The 14,750-nt window shown below is 32.6% G+C and overlaps 2 protein-coding genes across 2 annotated transcripts in view; one reads left to right on the forward strand and one right to left on the reverse strand.

Moving 5' to 3' along the window:
- Nucleotides 1–9,957, reverse strand: part of LOC114330519 (pyruvate dehydrogenase [acetyl-transferring]-phosphatase 1, mitochondrial) — a 104,344-nt gene extending 94,387 nt beyond the window's left edge. The window contains exon 1 of the mRNA XM_028279866.1: nt 9,590–9,957. Coding sequence (XP_028135667.1) covers nt 9,590–9,835 — 246 coding nt within the window. The 5' untranslated portion in view covers nt 9,836–9,957. The remainder of the gene's footprint in view (nt 1–9,589) is intronic.
- Nucleotides 9,958–10,269: 312 nt separating this feature from the next.
- Nucleotides 10,270–14,750, forward strand: part of LOC114330518 (exonuclease mut-7 homolog) — a 112,134-nt gene continuing 107,653 nt past the window's right edge. The window contains exon 1 of the mRNA XM_028279864.2: nt 10,270–10,448. The gene's annotated coding sequence lies outside the window, so the exon portion shown is untranslated. The remainder of the gene's footprint in view (nt 10,449–14,750) is intronic.

Here is a 14,750-nt window from a genome sequence, read left to right on the forward strand (position 1 = left end):
TATTCTTGGACTAGTTTGGCAAAGACTAAAAAGTATATATCATTAATTTATGAATTTTAGATTGTAAGAAAAAAGCGTCCACATGGAACAAGTGGAAGAAGGTCTGAAAACACTTGAGATTACCAATTGGAGGAACAAAGCAAGGAACAGAACAGAATGGCGGAAAATCTTAGAACAAGCCAGGAGCCAAAAAGGGTTGTCGAGCTACTGATGATGATGATGAAGAAAAAATGATACGGGATTTCCGTATTTTTCTGTCACGTTCACTTGGCCAGCTAACATTTTTTGCCATGTACCTACATAATGCAGCTGACGATTTTTTCTTCATCATCATCATCATCAGTAGCTCGACAACCCTTTTTGGCTCCTGGCTTGTTCTAAGATTTTCCGCCATTCTGTTCTGTTCCTTGCTTTGTTCCTCCAATTGGTAATCTCAAGTGTTTTCAGACCTTCTTCCACTAGTTCCATGTGGACGCTTTTTTCTTACAATATAAAATTCATAAATTAATGATTTATACTTTTTAGTCTTTGCCAAACTAGTCCAAGAATATTTTTTTAGTATTACATAGCTGACCAGGCAAACTTCGTACCGCCTTAGAACCAAATAATGTTTAAAAGTTAAATACCTAAAAATTACCAGAAAGCCAAAAAATACTCAAAAATATTGCGTCTACTTTTTTCTAATAAACAATACATACTTATTGTTTTGTGGTGTCTGCGTAAATAATTTATTTACGCAGACATCACAAAATAATGATTACTTAGGTTGGTCGTATTAACTCCTTCCTGGGTTCATGTAAGTACAAAAACTTTGCTTGAGGTCATTATATGATTAAATTAGTGGAGTCAATGAAGGTTTTCACCTCCGATTTCGTTGAACCTCCATCGCTTTTCATGAAAATTGGTAAGTATGTAGAGGATACCTCAAGAATCAAAGGTGACATGGTGCCAACTTGCGCTTTTACCCTGGGGGGGGGGATGCCACCCCTTCTCGGGGGTGGAAATTATTTTATTAAAAATAATACCACTAATCGATAGAGGGACAAATTATAAGTAAAATTTGTTATATAAAGTTATTCCAATAAATCAATAGTTTTTGAGTTATTAAAGATCAAAAGTTTTGATTTTCCTGAAAAAAATCCATGTTTTAAAGCAGTTTTTCATAAATAACTCAAAAACCATAAGTTTCTTTAAAAAAGTTGTTATTACCAAAATCGAAGAAAATATAAAAATAAATAAGCTTCTTATTCGAAAAATCCTTTATTACATATACAAAGTGAGTTATATGCAATTGAATGTATATTTTTTTCCGCAAGTACTCAAATCTTAGTATTCAAGCTTAAATAACAGGAAAACGATGCACTTTGTTAAATATAGATACTAAACATTTTAATAAAGTACTTAACAGTAACTATCAAAAAGCTATATAAGAAGTCGATAGCATCAAAATTAAGCAAGTTATGATGGAAATAAGAGGACCCTTTCAGATTTTTTAGGGAAGAATGAAAAATGAAACATACGTCATTTCCACAAAAATTAAAATTTATAGTAACCCATTTAAAACTTTATTTATTTTAACATGAGTAATAACTTAAACAATTTTGACCGGTTTAGAATGCATATCTTTGAAAAAAAATACGATTAAAAAAAATTAGAATTTTTCAAATTTTCGCGAATTTCATTTTCTTTTGATAATAACTCCAAAAATACTCGATATACTTAAAAAATGGTAGAGAACAAAATTTTAGTTTTAACTTTATTTAAGCTTTTTATTTTTTTAATATTTTTTTACGACAAAAAACAACCGAGATAGAAACATTTAAATCCTAAATTTTACTGCGAGAACCATGTAACCGGGGCCCTTTCACTTTGTATTTAAAAAAAAAAATGAAGGATTTAGAAAATTATGTTTAATACAGTGTTATAGACCTTTTACTTAGCTCTGTAATGGTTTTTGGATAAATCTCATATTTCAAAAATTAACTGAGTTATTTTAAAAAAACCAATAACATTTTCTTTGAAAAAATTTTATAGCGGAGATTTTGTATGTATACAGGTTGTGGCAAGTCCAATTAGTCGTTTGTTGTAGGAGATACGAAAAAAGTTTATTTAGATGAGATTGGGGCATAGATAATATAAGAATTTAAATACATTTACAAATATACAGGGCCACCCATATTGACAGGGTGAAACAAAATTATCTTTTGTTTAAAGGAACACCCTGTATATTTTTACATTTTTGGATTCTCCTCTGTTTTATTTCTTAAAATATCAGGTTTTGTGATGTTATACGAAGTAGTTTAAAAGATAATTACGTTTTTTTTTTCAAATTTCATAGCAATATTCACCCCCTGTATAATTGTAGTGATTTGACATCAGAAAATCAAGTTATGTTCAATTTATGTTCAAAACGTTTAATTTTAGATAATACAGGTTTGGTCGAAACTGAATGAGTGTTTTCTCAAAAGTTTGAGAGTATGAGTTTTCTCAAACGGAGCAGCCTGTAATGCCTGTAATGAGCATTATAATGAAATGCTATTGTATGGCACTTTATTATTTCCCACCCTGCCAGTGAGAACTGAATTTATTTTTGAAATCCCTAACTTTATGTCTTTAATTATTTTAAATATTGTAAACGATTAAAAAACAATCAAATTAAATTGAAATGAATAACCAGTGTATATCTTCCACATTTACTTCATATTTATCGTAGCCTGTACCATAACATTGCACAGATTATTATCCCTGTATAGCAACGATATACCATGAATGTGAATTCATACTTGAGAAATGTCCTATATCCAGTCTCACAAAAAAACGGGATTCTTCAAACATAATATATATGCAGACAAAATCAGCCAAAGTGATTTGCGATATCTAATTAAAGGCCGTACCAAGTTGGTTTTGTTGAATATAGCATGAAAGCACGACGATACTTTAGTGATAAGCGTATTTTTCGTAGTAGCTATAGTATGTTGTTTTATATTATGTATTACCTATATTAAATTAGTTTTAGTATGTTTCGTTTATCTAAAAAAATGTAAAACAAACAAAAATTCTGTTTTTCTTGTAGTTGTTTTTTCGTATAGATATTGTTTTATATTGTAGTAAATTGAATTTAGTTTTAGTATGTTCCGTTTGTTTGTAGAATTATATTTAATTAGATTTGCTTTAATTACTAAAATAAATAAATTTTCAATTATATTTTATGTATTTGTGGAAAAGGAAACCTAGCATTAGCGGCCACATTTCTATAACGGCCAATTGTTTTCTAGTTTTAGTGGCCGTTATTGACAGGTTTTACTGTACCAATAATATTTTATTAAATTATGAAATATTATTTGAATAAAAAATTTATAAACTTGATAAAAGAAAGTTTGCTTAGAATTTACTCCTCTATCTAATTATGGGGTTATTTTTAATAAAATAGTGTTCACCCATGAGAAGGGGTAACATCCACCCCCAGCATAAAAGCTCAAGTTGGTACCACATCATTTTTGTTTCTTGAGGTATCCTCTAACTACTTACCAATTTTCATGAAAATTGATGGAGGTTCAACGAAATCAGGGGTGAAAACCTTCAGTGACTGCCTTTTTGGAAATATAAAAGAATAATTTTTTTCGTGATTGTCGATTTGCTAATTTTCTGATTTTTGGTTGCTATAAGGTTTGAAAAATTAATAAAAATTATAAATCATGCACATAAATGTAAAAAAATATTTATTTTACTTAATTAAACGAGATTGCTTGAGCCAGAATGCTGAAATCTGCATTTTTATCACTAAAAAAAAAGGTGGATTTCACCCCTAAAATGCAGAAAGCGCAACTGTGTGCCATATCACTTTTGTTTTTTGAGGTATCCTCTAACTAATCAACAATTTTCATGAAAATCGATGAAGGTTCAAAGAAATCGTGCGTGAAAACATTCAGTGACTACACTTTCAGAAATATAGAAGAATAGGGTTTTCGTGATTTTCAACTTGTTAATTTTCGGATTTTTGGTTACTATAAGGTTTGAAAAATTAACAAAAAATGTACTTCATGCACATAAATATAAAACAAATATTTATTTTTCTTAATTAAAGATTACTTGCGCCATAATGTGGAAATCTGCATTTTTTACAATTTAAAAAGTAGGGGTGTATTGCACCCCTAAAATGCAAAAGCGCAAGTTGATGCTATATAACTTTTATTGCTTGAGGTATCCTCTAACTACTTACCGATTTTCATGAAAATCGATGAAGGTTCAACGAAATAGGAAGTGAAAACTTACAGTGACTGCACTTTCAGAAATCTAAAAATTGATTTTTAAAAAAGGGGTGTATTTCACCCCTAAAATGCAAAAAGCGCAAGTTGGCACTATGTCACCTTTGTTCCTTGAGGTATCCTTTAACCACTCACCAATTTTTATGAAAACCGATGGAGGTTCAACGAAATCTGAGGTAATAACTCATATCCACCTTCATTGACTCCACTAAATGCATAGTTTACGATTCTATAAGGGACATACAGACAAAAATTCATTTTTATATATTATAGAGAACAGGGAAATAATTAGATTGATATTAAAAATGGGGGTTGGTGATAGAAAAGTGAAAAATTAGGGTTGTATGTATTTTTTGGTTTTACATCACATAAAATTATGCAAAAAACAGTTTGTCTAAAAAGATAAAAAATGTCAGGAGGGGGGTGGGGTGGGGAGGCCAACCCCCTTTTTCACTTAGATTGGTCGTACTAAGTCAGGAAGCTTCAGGGGTTCATGTACAGTAATTTTGTTTATTAAGGTGAATCATAATATTTATGATCAAATGTATATTTATGCTATTTCATAAGTTCTATGCATAATTCTATAAAAGACATACAGATTTCTTTATATTGTCTCGTATAAATAATAAAAACGTGGTATTATAAAAATAAATATTTTTCAAAATAAAATGTCAATTTAAAAAACAAAAAGAATTTTCCGCGCCAGGATTTGAACCCCGATCTCCTGAGTGCAAGGTAGGCGCCAAGTAAGCAAGTCCATTAAATGTTCTGAGTAATGTATATAAATATTTGACATTTAAGCTGTAGCGTTGGTCCATCATCTTTCATGTTTTACCTTTTCTTGACTAAAATCCCCGGTTTTGGGCCAGCTGACACATCATTTGTTAATAAGCTTTGGAGCACCTACCTAAATAATAAGAAACCAGCCATGCTAAAATGCTCCGGTCAAATTTGACACTACCTCCCTGGCTATAATGTTTTAATTACAGAAGGTCATAAAATATTAAAATAAAGGTAGTATCGATATACTCAATAGCATAACAAGTCTGTATTCCTGCATAATAACCAATAATACTCGTTGCATATATTTACCTTTGAAATTTTCTGCGAGACGATAAAACAAAACGCGCCTGCCAGACACGTATCGTTTGCGCATCTGACACAGAGGTGTGAATACGACAATAACGAGAACGACTGAAATAAAGGATGGTATTGCAGTGTGCTTTCAACTTATATTTTCGGAGAAATCAATGAATTCCATATTATGACACTATTGCATATTTGGTTACTTTCTTCTACTCGATCCACCCCGCAATTGCCCCAGGCAAACAGAGCAGCAAGTTGCCTGAATGACACCATATGGAGAAATAAAAATATCCGAAAAGGAATGTAAGGCAGAATTTACAAATCAGTTGTCAGACCAATAATGACATACGTGACAGAAACACGACCTACACAGAGAGGACAAAAATATTGCTTGAAACAGCGGAGATGAAAACCCTTCGAAAAGTCGATGGTAAGACTATATGGGACAGAACTAGAAGTACAGATATACGACGGAGATGCAAGGTGGATAACATTAATAACTGGGTAAGAAACAGAAGAACAGAATGGAATGACCACATAAGCCAAATGACAACAAATAGAGTAGTCAGGACAGCGAGAGACGGTTCCCCAATAGGAAGACGATCAGTGGGAAGACCACGAAAACAATGGAACGACAACTTACTAGAAGCATATTAAAAAACAGACAGAGTGATGTCTATACAAAAAGAAGAAGAAGAAGAAGAAGAAGAATAAGAGACAATAATTTTCTATCCTTGTGAGATCGGTATTCACCTGAGGGGCCGCAGATGTTTGGATTCAATAAGCGTCTCTTTGAACAAAGATACTGAAGTCGACTTTACTACTGCAAGCGCCAGTTAACTTGGCGACAGCGAATACGCACAATGACACTGAGACTGATGATCATCCCATAAGCCACTGTGCAATGCGTCTCGCCAAGTTAACTGGCGCTTGCAGTAAGTAGGTATCAATACATTTACTCAACACACACTACACATTACTCCCCTAAGTTAGTGATAAACTAACTTACCAGAATACCACATATACGAAACAATGACTAATAAGTTAAGAACTGTAAAATTGGCGAATAGATTTAGTGTCTGCAGTCATATAAACCCAAACAAACAACCTAAAAACAACCTTTAAATACCTTAACTCCTTATAATTTTGATACCTGATTTAGTGACTGTAACAACAACAAACAAATAATGGTTTGTTTTTATTGGTAAATGTCAATCAATAAATAAGTTCAAAATGTCATACACACATGAAATTCACAAAAGTATTTATCATTGTGTTGGAAGGTTGCCCAAGTGTGAAATTGTTAACTTGTTCAGAGATCAAAATATTAGCCAAGCAACAATTTAGAGGGCGAAAAGTACTCGTTGCACCAATTTCTGAAAATGGGAATACCACTTATTTTGACATAAAACAGGATTAAAACCTGGGTATACATGCTGAAGACGGAATTGATATTTCTCGTTGAAATATGGGTATAAGATGGATCTAGTCAAAAGAAATGTCCAAAACACAACCAGGAACAGTACGAAAGACTAATACATGTCACTGCCCTAAAGATTTTCTTCCATTTTCTGTATATAACTGTTTTCTAATTTTCTTTTATCTGTTTGGCATATTTTATCGGCCCTCCATCTTGGAAATATCCATATATTTCTTGTGTTCTTGATATATTTTCAGTATTACCTCTTTAGGCTCATCATTGAACCTTTCTCTTTTTGTTTTTTTTCTCTTTTTTGCCTACGATCTTTTTTGCTGCATCAATTACTTTCGTTTTGATTTCTTCCCAATATTCTTGGGTGCTTGTGTTCTTGTTCTCTCAGTGTTTTTGTTACTTATGTCTCATAGTTCTGTTTGATATATTGTTTTCTCAATTTTTGTATATCCAGTTGTTCTGTTGTTTACTCCTGTCTTTCCCTCCTGTTTCTCTATGACTCTTCACATCTTGTAGGTATACTTGTTGTGTCAGACAAGGAAGATCTACAGCTTACCAGCTATCCACAGTGAAACAAATGCTAAACAAATTGTGGAATATGAGATTGATGTCCATGATATATTCATAGTTTTCAAACAGGCCTATAACTCAATTAATAGACATAAGTTATATCAAATATTGCATAGCTTTAACATCCCCCAAAAATACATCTGACTAGTAAAAGCAATAATGGACTCGTCAGCAGCAAACTGTCAGAATTACAAAATAAGCTTAGGTATGCTTTCCCGGTATGGCTCAATAGCAAAGACACGAAGATTATTGATACCCAATTAAACCAGACAATGCAAATGATCTCAGGTACAATTCGACCAACACCGAACTATTGGCTTCCCATTCTGAGTCACATTCCACCGCCGAAACTAAGAAGAAGTCATTCTCTTCTCAGAGAATATCGAAAAATCGAGGCTAACTATCAACTACCCATCCACCATGATAAGCTTGATATTGAAATGAACAGACTGCGCTCCAGATATCCTCCATTGTTAAGGGCCACCTCCTTACATCAGGAACATTTTGACCTCACCAATGCCTGGAGAAGACAATGGGAGAGCAACTCACCACAGGAAGCACACTAAATGGCCTGTATCAATCAGAAACCGCCAGGCTTTGAACTGCCCCGCAATACATGGACAATGCTGAACAGAATAAGAACAGGTAGCGGTATATGTGCTGATAGCTTGCATAGATAGGGAAAAGCCCTTACTCCTGAGTGTGACTGTGGTGCACAACAACAGACCTTAAGTCACGTTGTTGAAAAATGCCACCGAAGGTGGTTCCCTGGAATTTTCAATGAGTTCCTGAATGCGACCGAAAATGTTTTATATTATATTAATACATTAGATGTTTGTTTGTAATACTTCATGTAACATTTATATATTTTTTAAATTATGTGTTCTTATTGTATCTATACCATATGATAAATAAAACAAATAAATAGAATTATAAAAAATAAATTCAATCTAATAGAATAACGAATTAATAATTAAACTCAAAAATTTGTAAGGTACAGAAAATGTTGGTATTCCAAGCATGAGTAGAAAAGAGAAATAATCAATTTTTTTAATTATTAAAAAAATATGTAGTAATTTGGTGGCAAAATAGAGTAAATAATGAAATCCATAGTGTATTTTTCTTTAACACCTTGGCTACCATAATGTTAAAAAACCTGCCATAATGGGTCCCTATAGCCATGAGGCTATACAATCATAAAATGTATAAAAAAAATAAAAACTTGCATTGGGATTTGAACCCGCGTTTATTCGGGTGCTTAGGATTTGAAGTCGAAGCCTCTACTCATTTTGCCACCTACACGTGCCTGTCATGTGCGAAGATAGGCCAACTGAACGTTTTACTGTTTGGCAGTTCTGAATTTAATCAAATTAGTTTTATTTTTGTGGAATTAAAATATTAAAATACAGCAAAACATAGAGTAATAAAACAATATATTAGATGAAGATTGATAAAAATTATGTTGGTAATCCATTTATGTAAATCAAAGCATTACCTACTAGATAGCTACATATATTTTCCAAATAGATAAGTACCTATGTAATTTTTTATTACAATACTGAAACATTTACAATAATTACGTACCTGTTGCTTTTAAAACCTATTTAAAAAGTTACTAAAATTATAAACTTGCTTGTTTCTCTGTCCTCACAATAATAAAAACTAATATACACAACATTTGTTTACCCATAACAGACATATTGAACAATTGTTGACAGGTCATTGTAATTACCCAATCAGAGCCCGTATAACGTTTGAGCTGCGCTCAGGACCAAGACTTTTGATGAATTCACACACATATAAATTTACTCCCAATGAGCCTAAAGAAGTATAACTTCAAAAATACAAAAATAAGGAAGAAAGAAAAGATATTCATGCTTAATTACAACTCTATAGAAAGGGGACTATTCAATAAGTAATTGTTAATTTTTACCTAATTAACTTGCACAATTTAAAACGAATAGATTGTCAGGGTTTCAAGACAGCATATTTGGCAAGACAAATAAAATAAAAATTTTTGCTTGCATTATAATTCACCAACTTGTTGTTTACTAACATCTTTAAAAATAATACAAAATCAAAAGTCATAACCTTCAGTTCTAAAAAAGTTAATCAATAAAACAAGATACATGTCAATATTCTTAAATAAGTAAAATTTATATGAATGAAGACGCACAATAAATGATTGTATATTTACTGACCTAGAAAAATAAAGTAAGTAGTAGAACAATCTTACCTCTTGTGGAGTTAACTTGCTGACTGTTGTCCTATTGTCACTTGACTGAAAATAGTCTACTGAAAAATATCTACAACCACAATAACTGTCCACCAATGAATTAGATGCTCTGCCAAGTACGTTTCTTCTCAAGAAGTTAGAGCTATTTTTGTAAGGCGGTCTATAAGTAGAGAAAAACAAATTTGGCGATTTAGTAACAGTCTTTGAACTTTTAATGAGATGACCCGTTCTACACACGACAACCATTTTTCACAACTGAATAAAGTATTAACAATAATACTTTTAACTAGAGATCGAATTCATTCTTAATTTATGCTGTAACTATTTTTACATATATTTTGGATTTTATAGGTTAAGTTAATGTCAATGTCGTGTGCGTCATTTTTTAAAAATCCTTCATCGACATTCCATGATTCCAACCACTCCATCGTTTATTTTTTTTTAAACAAATGTGAAGGTGGCAACGGTTCTAGTGTAAATTTTGTCGAAGTCACATAGGCGGAGGCGTTTATTATTTTAAAGGGTGTTGAATATGTTAAAATTAATAGGGTGAGAAAAAAGAGATTTCGTAAGCTTAGGACTTCTCGTGTAAGTTCGGAAAACCTGTTCAAAACTCTTTCAACCCTACCTGATAAGCATTATAGATGAGGGCATATTCTGATGAAAAGACGAAGAAGTTCTTTGACTTGTCTATTATGACACGAGTTAAAATGTCAAAAGTTGGTAAAAATTTATGAAGGAATTTTAATCTTAAGAGAAAGCCTTTTGCTTTAGTTTATTTACAAACTAAAAGTGTGTGTTATATGTATGATATGCATAAAGTGTAAATTTTACCTAAAAGTACAAAGATTTGTATAAAGTAAGTAAACATAGGTTATTTGTTTATTTAGCAATATGTCAAACAATTCAAAATTTTTGTTAAATTCTAACAATATTGTTTATCCTCGAAAAATAATTCTATTTTATTTCTATTGATAGTAAGATTAGTGAAACTCCGTACGGAAAAAGAAGACACATCTTTTTAAATTTCTATACCTGTGAGCCAGACTCATGTGTAACTAATTTTTGTCAGTATTTGCTATTCTATTGTAGTGGTTTTTCTTTACTCTGGTTAAATAAGAAAAAGATACTTTTAAGAGTATAGAGTTCAACGATATTTGGCTTCCCAACGTTCACCATAATGAAAAATGTTTGGATCATATTATAATGAATATGGTCAACCAGTAAAAGTGTTTAAGTGTAGAAGCCTGTTAGTCAAAGAATGGGTAGGATATTTAGAAGTTCTTAGGTGAGAGATGACTTATCTGGGCATATTATTTTATTCGCTGCACACAGCATATAATATGTGTTCGAAAATATAATATGTATATACCCTCGGAAAAATGAAAGAATACCCTTGAACGAACATATAAAACACGCTGTATTTTCCTGTCACCGTGTCACAAAGAAAATTGTCCAGTGCAAGTATATGTAACAATAATTATTACATGTCCTTTCAGTGGCCAATTTTTTGTGTGACACGGTGACAGGAAAATACAGCGTGGTTTATATGTTCGTTCATGGGTATTCTTTAATTTTTCTGACTGTATTAAACTAGAAAACATCAAGTGTTTGTGATTTTTCATTCATTTTTCATAATAATTTGAGGAGAACAAGTTAGAACAGAGTAGCATTATTAATCTGATATCTGCTAAAAACAACAATGTTAATAATATATCCAAATCTACTTTGTACAGGGTTATTCACTATATTTTGACCCCCCTGTAAACTGCTTTATTTACAGAATTAGAAAAAATGTAAAATACAAAAGTTATTTGATTATTAAATTATGATTTTTTGACATATATATCGTACTAGTGACGTCATCCATTTGGGCGTGATGACGTAATTGACTATTTTTTTTAAATGGGAATAGGGGTCGAGTGCTAGCTCATTTGATAGGCTATTCAATTCCCTATTCAGTAATATAAACATTAACATGATTAATTATACAGAGTGTTCAAAAAAAATTTTTAAATTAAATTAATTGACACAAAAAGAAGAATGTATGTAATTTATTTAATTCAAAATACATTCTACTGCTGTCAGAAAACAAAAATAAATGTTTATTGAACAAATAAACATTATTTTCACTTAAATTCAATGTTCAAGCTGCCACCCATCTGCCTCTTGGCAGCTTGAACATTGAATTTAAGCAAAAATCAATGTTTATTTGTGCAATAAACTTTTATTTATGTTTTCTAACAGCAGTAAAATGTATTTTAAATTAAATAAATTACATACATTCTTCTTTTTTTGTTAATTAATTTAATTCAAAAGGAAATTTTTTGGACACCCTGTATAATTAATCACGTTAATGTTTATATTTCTAGCAGGTATGTATACAGGTTTCTAGCAGGCGGCGATTATAACGCAAAACACACTCACTGGAGATCCAGGCTAATAACCCCGAAAGGTAGGCAATTATACATGGCAATGGAAACCAAAAACAACCTTAAATACATATCTACTGGCGAACCCACATATTGGCCCACAGACACAAACAAAATTCCAGATTTGGTTGATTTCTGTGTGACGAAAGGAATACCACTTGAATCCCAGACAGCACAATCTTGTTTCGATCTTTCATCCCACCACTCTCCTGTCTTGGTCATGATATCCACGAATATCCTCGAAACAGAACGTTCACCATATCTAAGTAGTAAATATACCAATTGGATTAAATTCCGGGCTATCCTTGATGAGAGATTGGATCTAAACATCCCACTAAAATCGGATGGCAAAATTGACGAAGCAGTAAATCAATTAAATAGGATAATTCAGGAAGCTGGCTGGCAGTCAACGCCTACACAACCAAGAACAATCATACACAAAGATTTACCCAACGAAATAAAAGAAAACATCGCAGAAAAAAGAAGATTAAGGAAAGTATGGCAAAGAACCCGCGCACCCCAGGATAAAAATAGATTAAACCAAGTACAGCGCGACTAAAAACTTTGTTAAACAACAATAAAAACAACGACATAAAACGATATCTACAAAATCTATTTGCCACGGAAACCTCCGAATACTCGCTATGGAAGGCAACACGAATGATTAATAGACCACAACTCTCTAATCCGCCTATCCGGGCCAGTAACGGACGATGGGCTAAAAGTAACAACTAAAAAGCCACAGTCTTTGCCAAATACCTGGAGGAAGTGTTCCAACCACATGCCCAAAACAACAACTCTGATGCAGAAGATAATATTCAATTGTATTTAGAATATCCATACCAACTAGAAGCACCGTTGGAGAAATTCACAGCCAAACAAGTTTTCAACAAAATCCAAACAGATATGAATCCGAAAAAGTCCCCAGGGTTCGACTTAATCACTGCAAGAATTTTACAAGAACTTCCCAAGAAAGGAGTGCAATATTTGACACAGATTTTTAACGCAATCTTAAGAACTGGTTACTATCCCCTTTTGTGGAAAGTGGCACAAATCATCTTAATACCCAAACCAGGCAAGCCTGTAGAAGAAGTTAAGTCCTATAGACCTATCAGTCTACTTTCAGTGATGTCAAAGGTTTTTGAAAAACTCTTACTAGACAGATTACAGCCAATCCTCATGGAAAAGCAGCTAATACCCAACCACCAGTTTGGATTTAGACAACAACATGCTACCACTGAGCAAATTAATCGAGTCTGCAATTCCATAAACAAAGCCTTAGAAGAGAAGCAATACTGCTCTGCAGCCTTTTTGGATGTCTCGCAGGCTTTTGATAAAGTCTGGCACACTGGCCTGCTATACAAAATAAGAAAAGTCCTTCCTCTCAACTACTTTCTAATCCTCAAGTCCTATCTCTCCGACCGCCATTTCCTTGTAAAAGTTAAAGATCAGTGCACTAACTTATATCCAATCAAAGCTGGAGTACCTCAGGGTAGTGTCCTTGGACCAGTTCTCTACCTACTCTACACAGCAGATCTTCCTACAAGCCAAAACATCATCACAGCCACATATGTATGCAGATGACACAGCAATCATTGCAGCTCACTCAAACCCGTACATCGCCTCGCAACTGCTCCAGACAAATCTCGACAGAATAAATATCTGGTTACAAACATGGCGAATTAAAGTAAACGAAAGCAAGTCAGTACATAAAACATTCACTAATCGAAAAGATACTTGCCCAACCCTCTCATTAAATAATCAAGTACTACAACAAAAGAATGATGTAAAATACCTAGGTATGCACTTGGACCGCAGATTAACGTGGAAGAAACACATATTCACGAAAAGAAAACAGTTGGGTCTGAAACTCAATAAAATGTACTGGCTGATAGGAAAAAGGTCACAACTGAGTTTGTACAATAAAATTTTAGTATACAAGGCAGTGATTAAGCCAATATGGAGTTATGGTATCCAACTGTGGGGATCTGTGTCGAGATCCTGGAGAGATTCCAATCGAAAACCTTTGTATTAAATAGTGTGATGTTACTGCCTTCTGGTCCCAATTAATTAAAACTCAGGTTTTCCGATAACATTATATTTAATTCGAAGCCGATGATTCACTACATAAGTTGTTTACAATATTAACTTGACCTATCCTATACGTGAATACCTTCCAACTACATCGATAATCATAATACCCTTTCTCGACCGAGTTAATGTTTATATACACATTTAAATAATAACAAAACATGACAATTCAATGTTACTTGCGGTTATTGATACAAGAACAGATACTACATGGATTAATGACTTTGAATGAGTTTTAAACATCTTTTGTACAGGGTGATATTATAATACCATACCTCCCCGTTTTGTTAAAATTACATATTTTTAAAATGTGATGCTCCTCTTTCCCTTTTACAAAAATGTTTATGGTTACCTAATACTATTTTCAAAAATTAAATTTCCTAACTATCCTAACTAACTGTAACATGGTACGTTTCAGATCAATCAATTTTCCGTAAACATGTATATTCTTTTTCCTATTTTACACAAAAGTTCATATTTTCCCTATACTAAACTGGTATTTTATAACCTATTACTAGTTCACGTACTTTCACGTCGTGTCTTTTCGTCCTTTTTTTTCGTTCACTAATTCACTTCATCAAAACAGTGTCCACAGTGAATGAAATTGATCCTTACTTTTAAATAGTCTTTTAGTGCCT

The sequence above is a fragment of the Diabrotica virgifera genome, chromosome 3 (genome assembly GCF_917563875.1).
Source record: "Diabrotica virgifera virgifera chromosome 3, PGI_DIABVI_V3a".
Classification (NCBI taxonomy): domain Eukaryota; kingdom Metazoa; phylum Arthropoda; class Insecta; order Coleoptera; family Chrysomelidae; genus Diabrotica; species Diabrotica virgifera.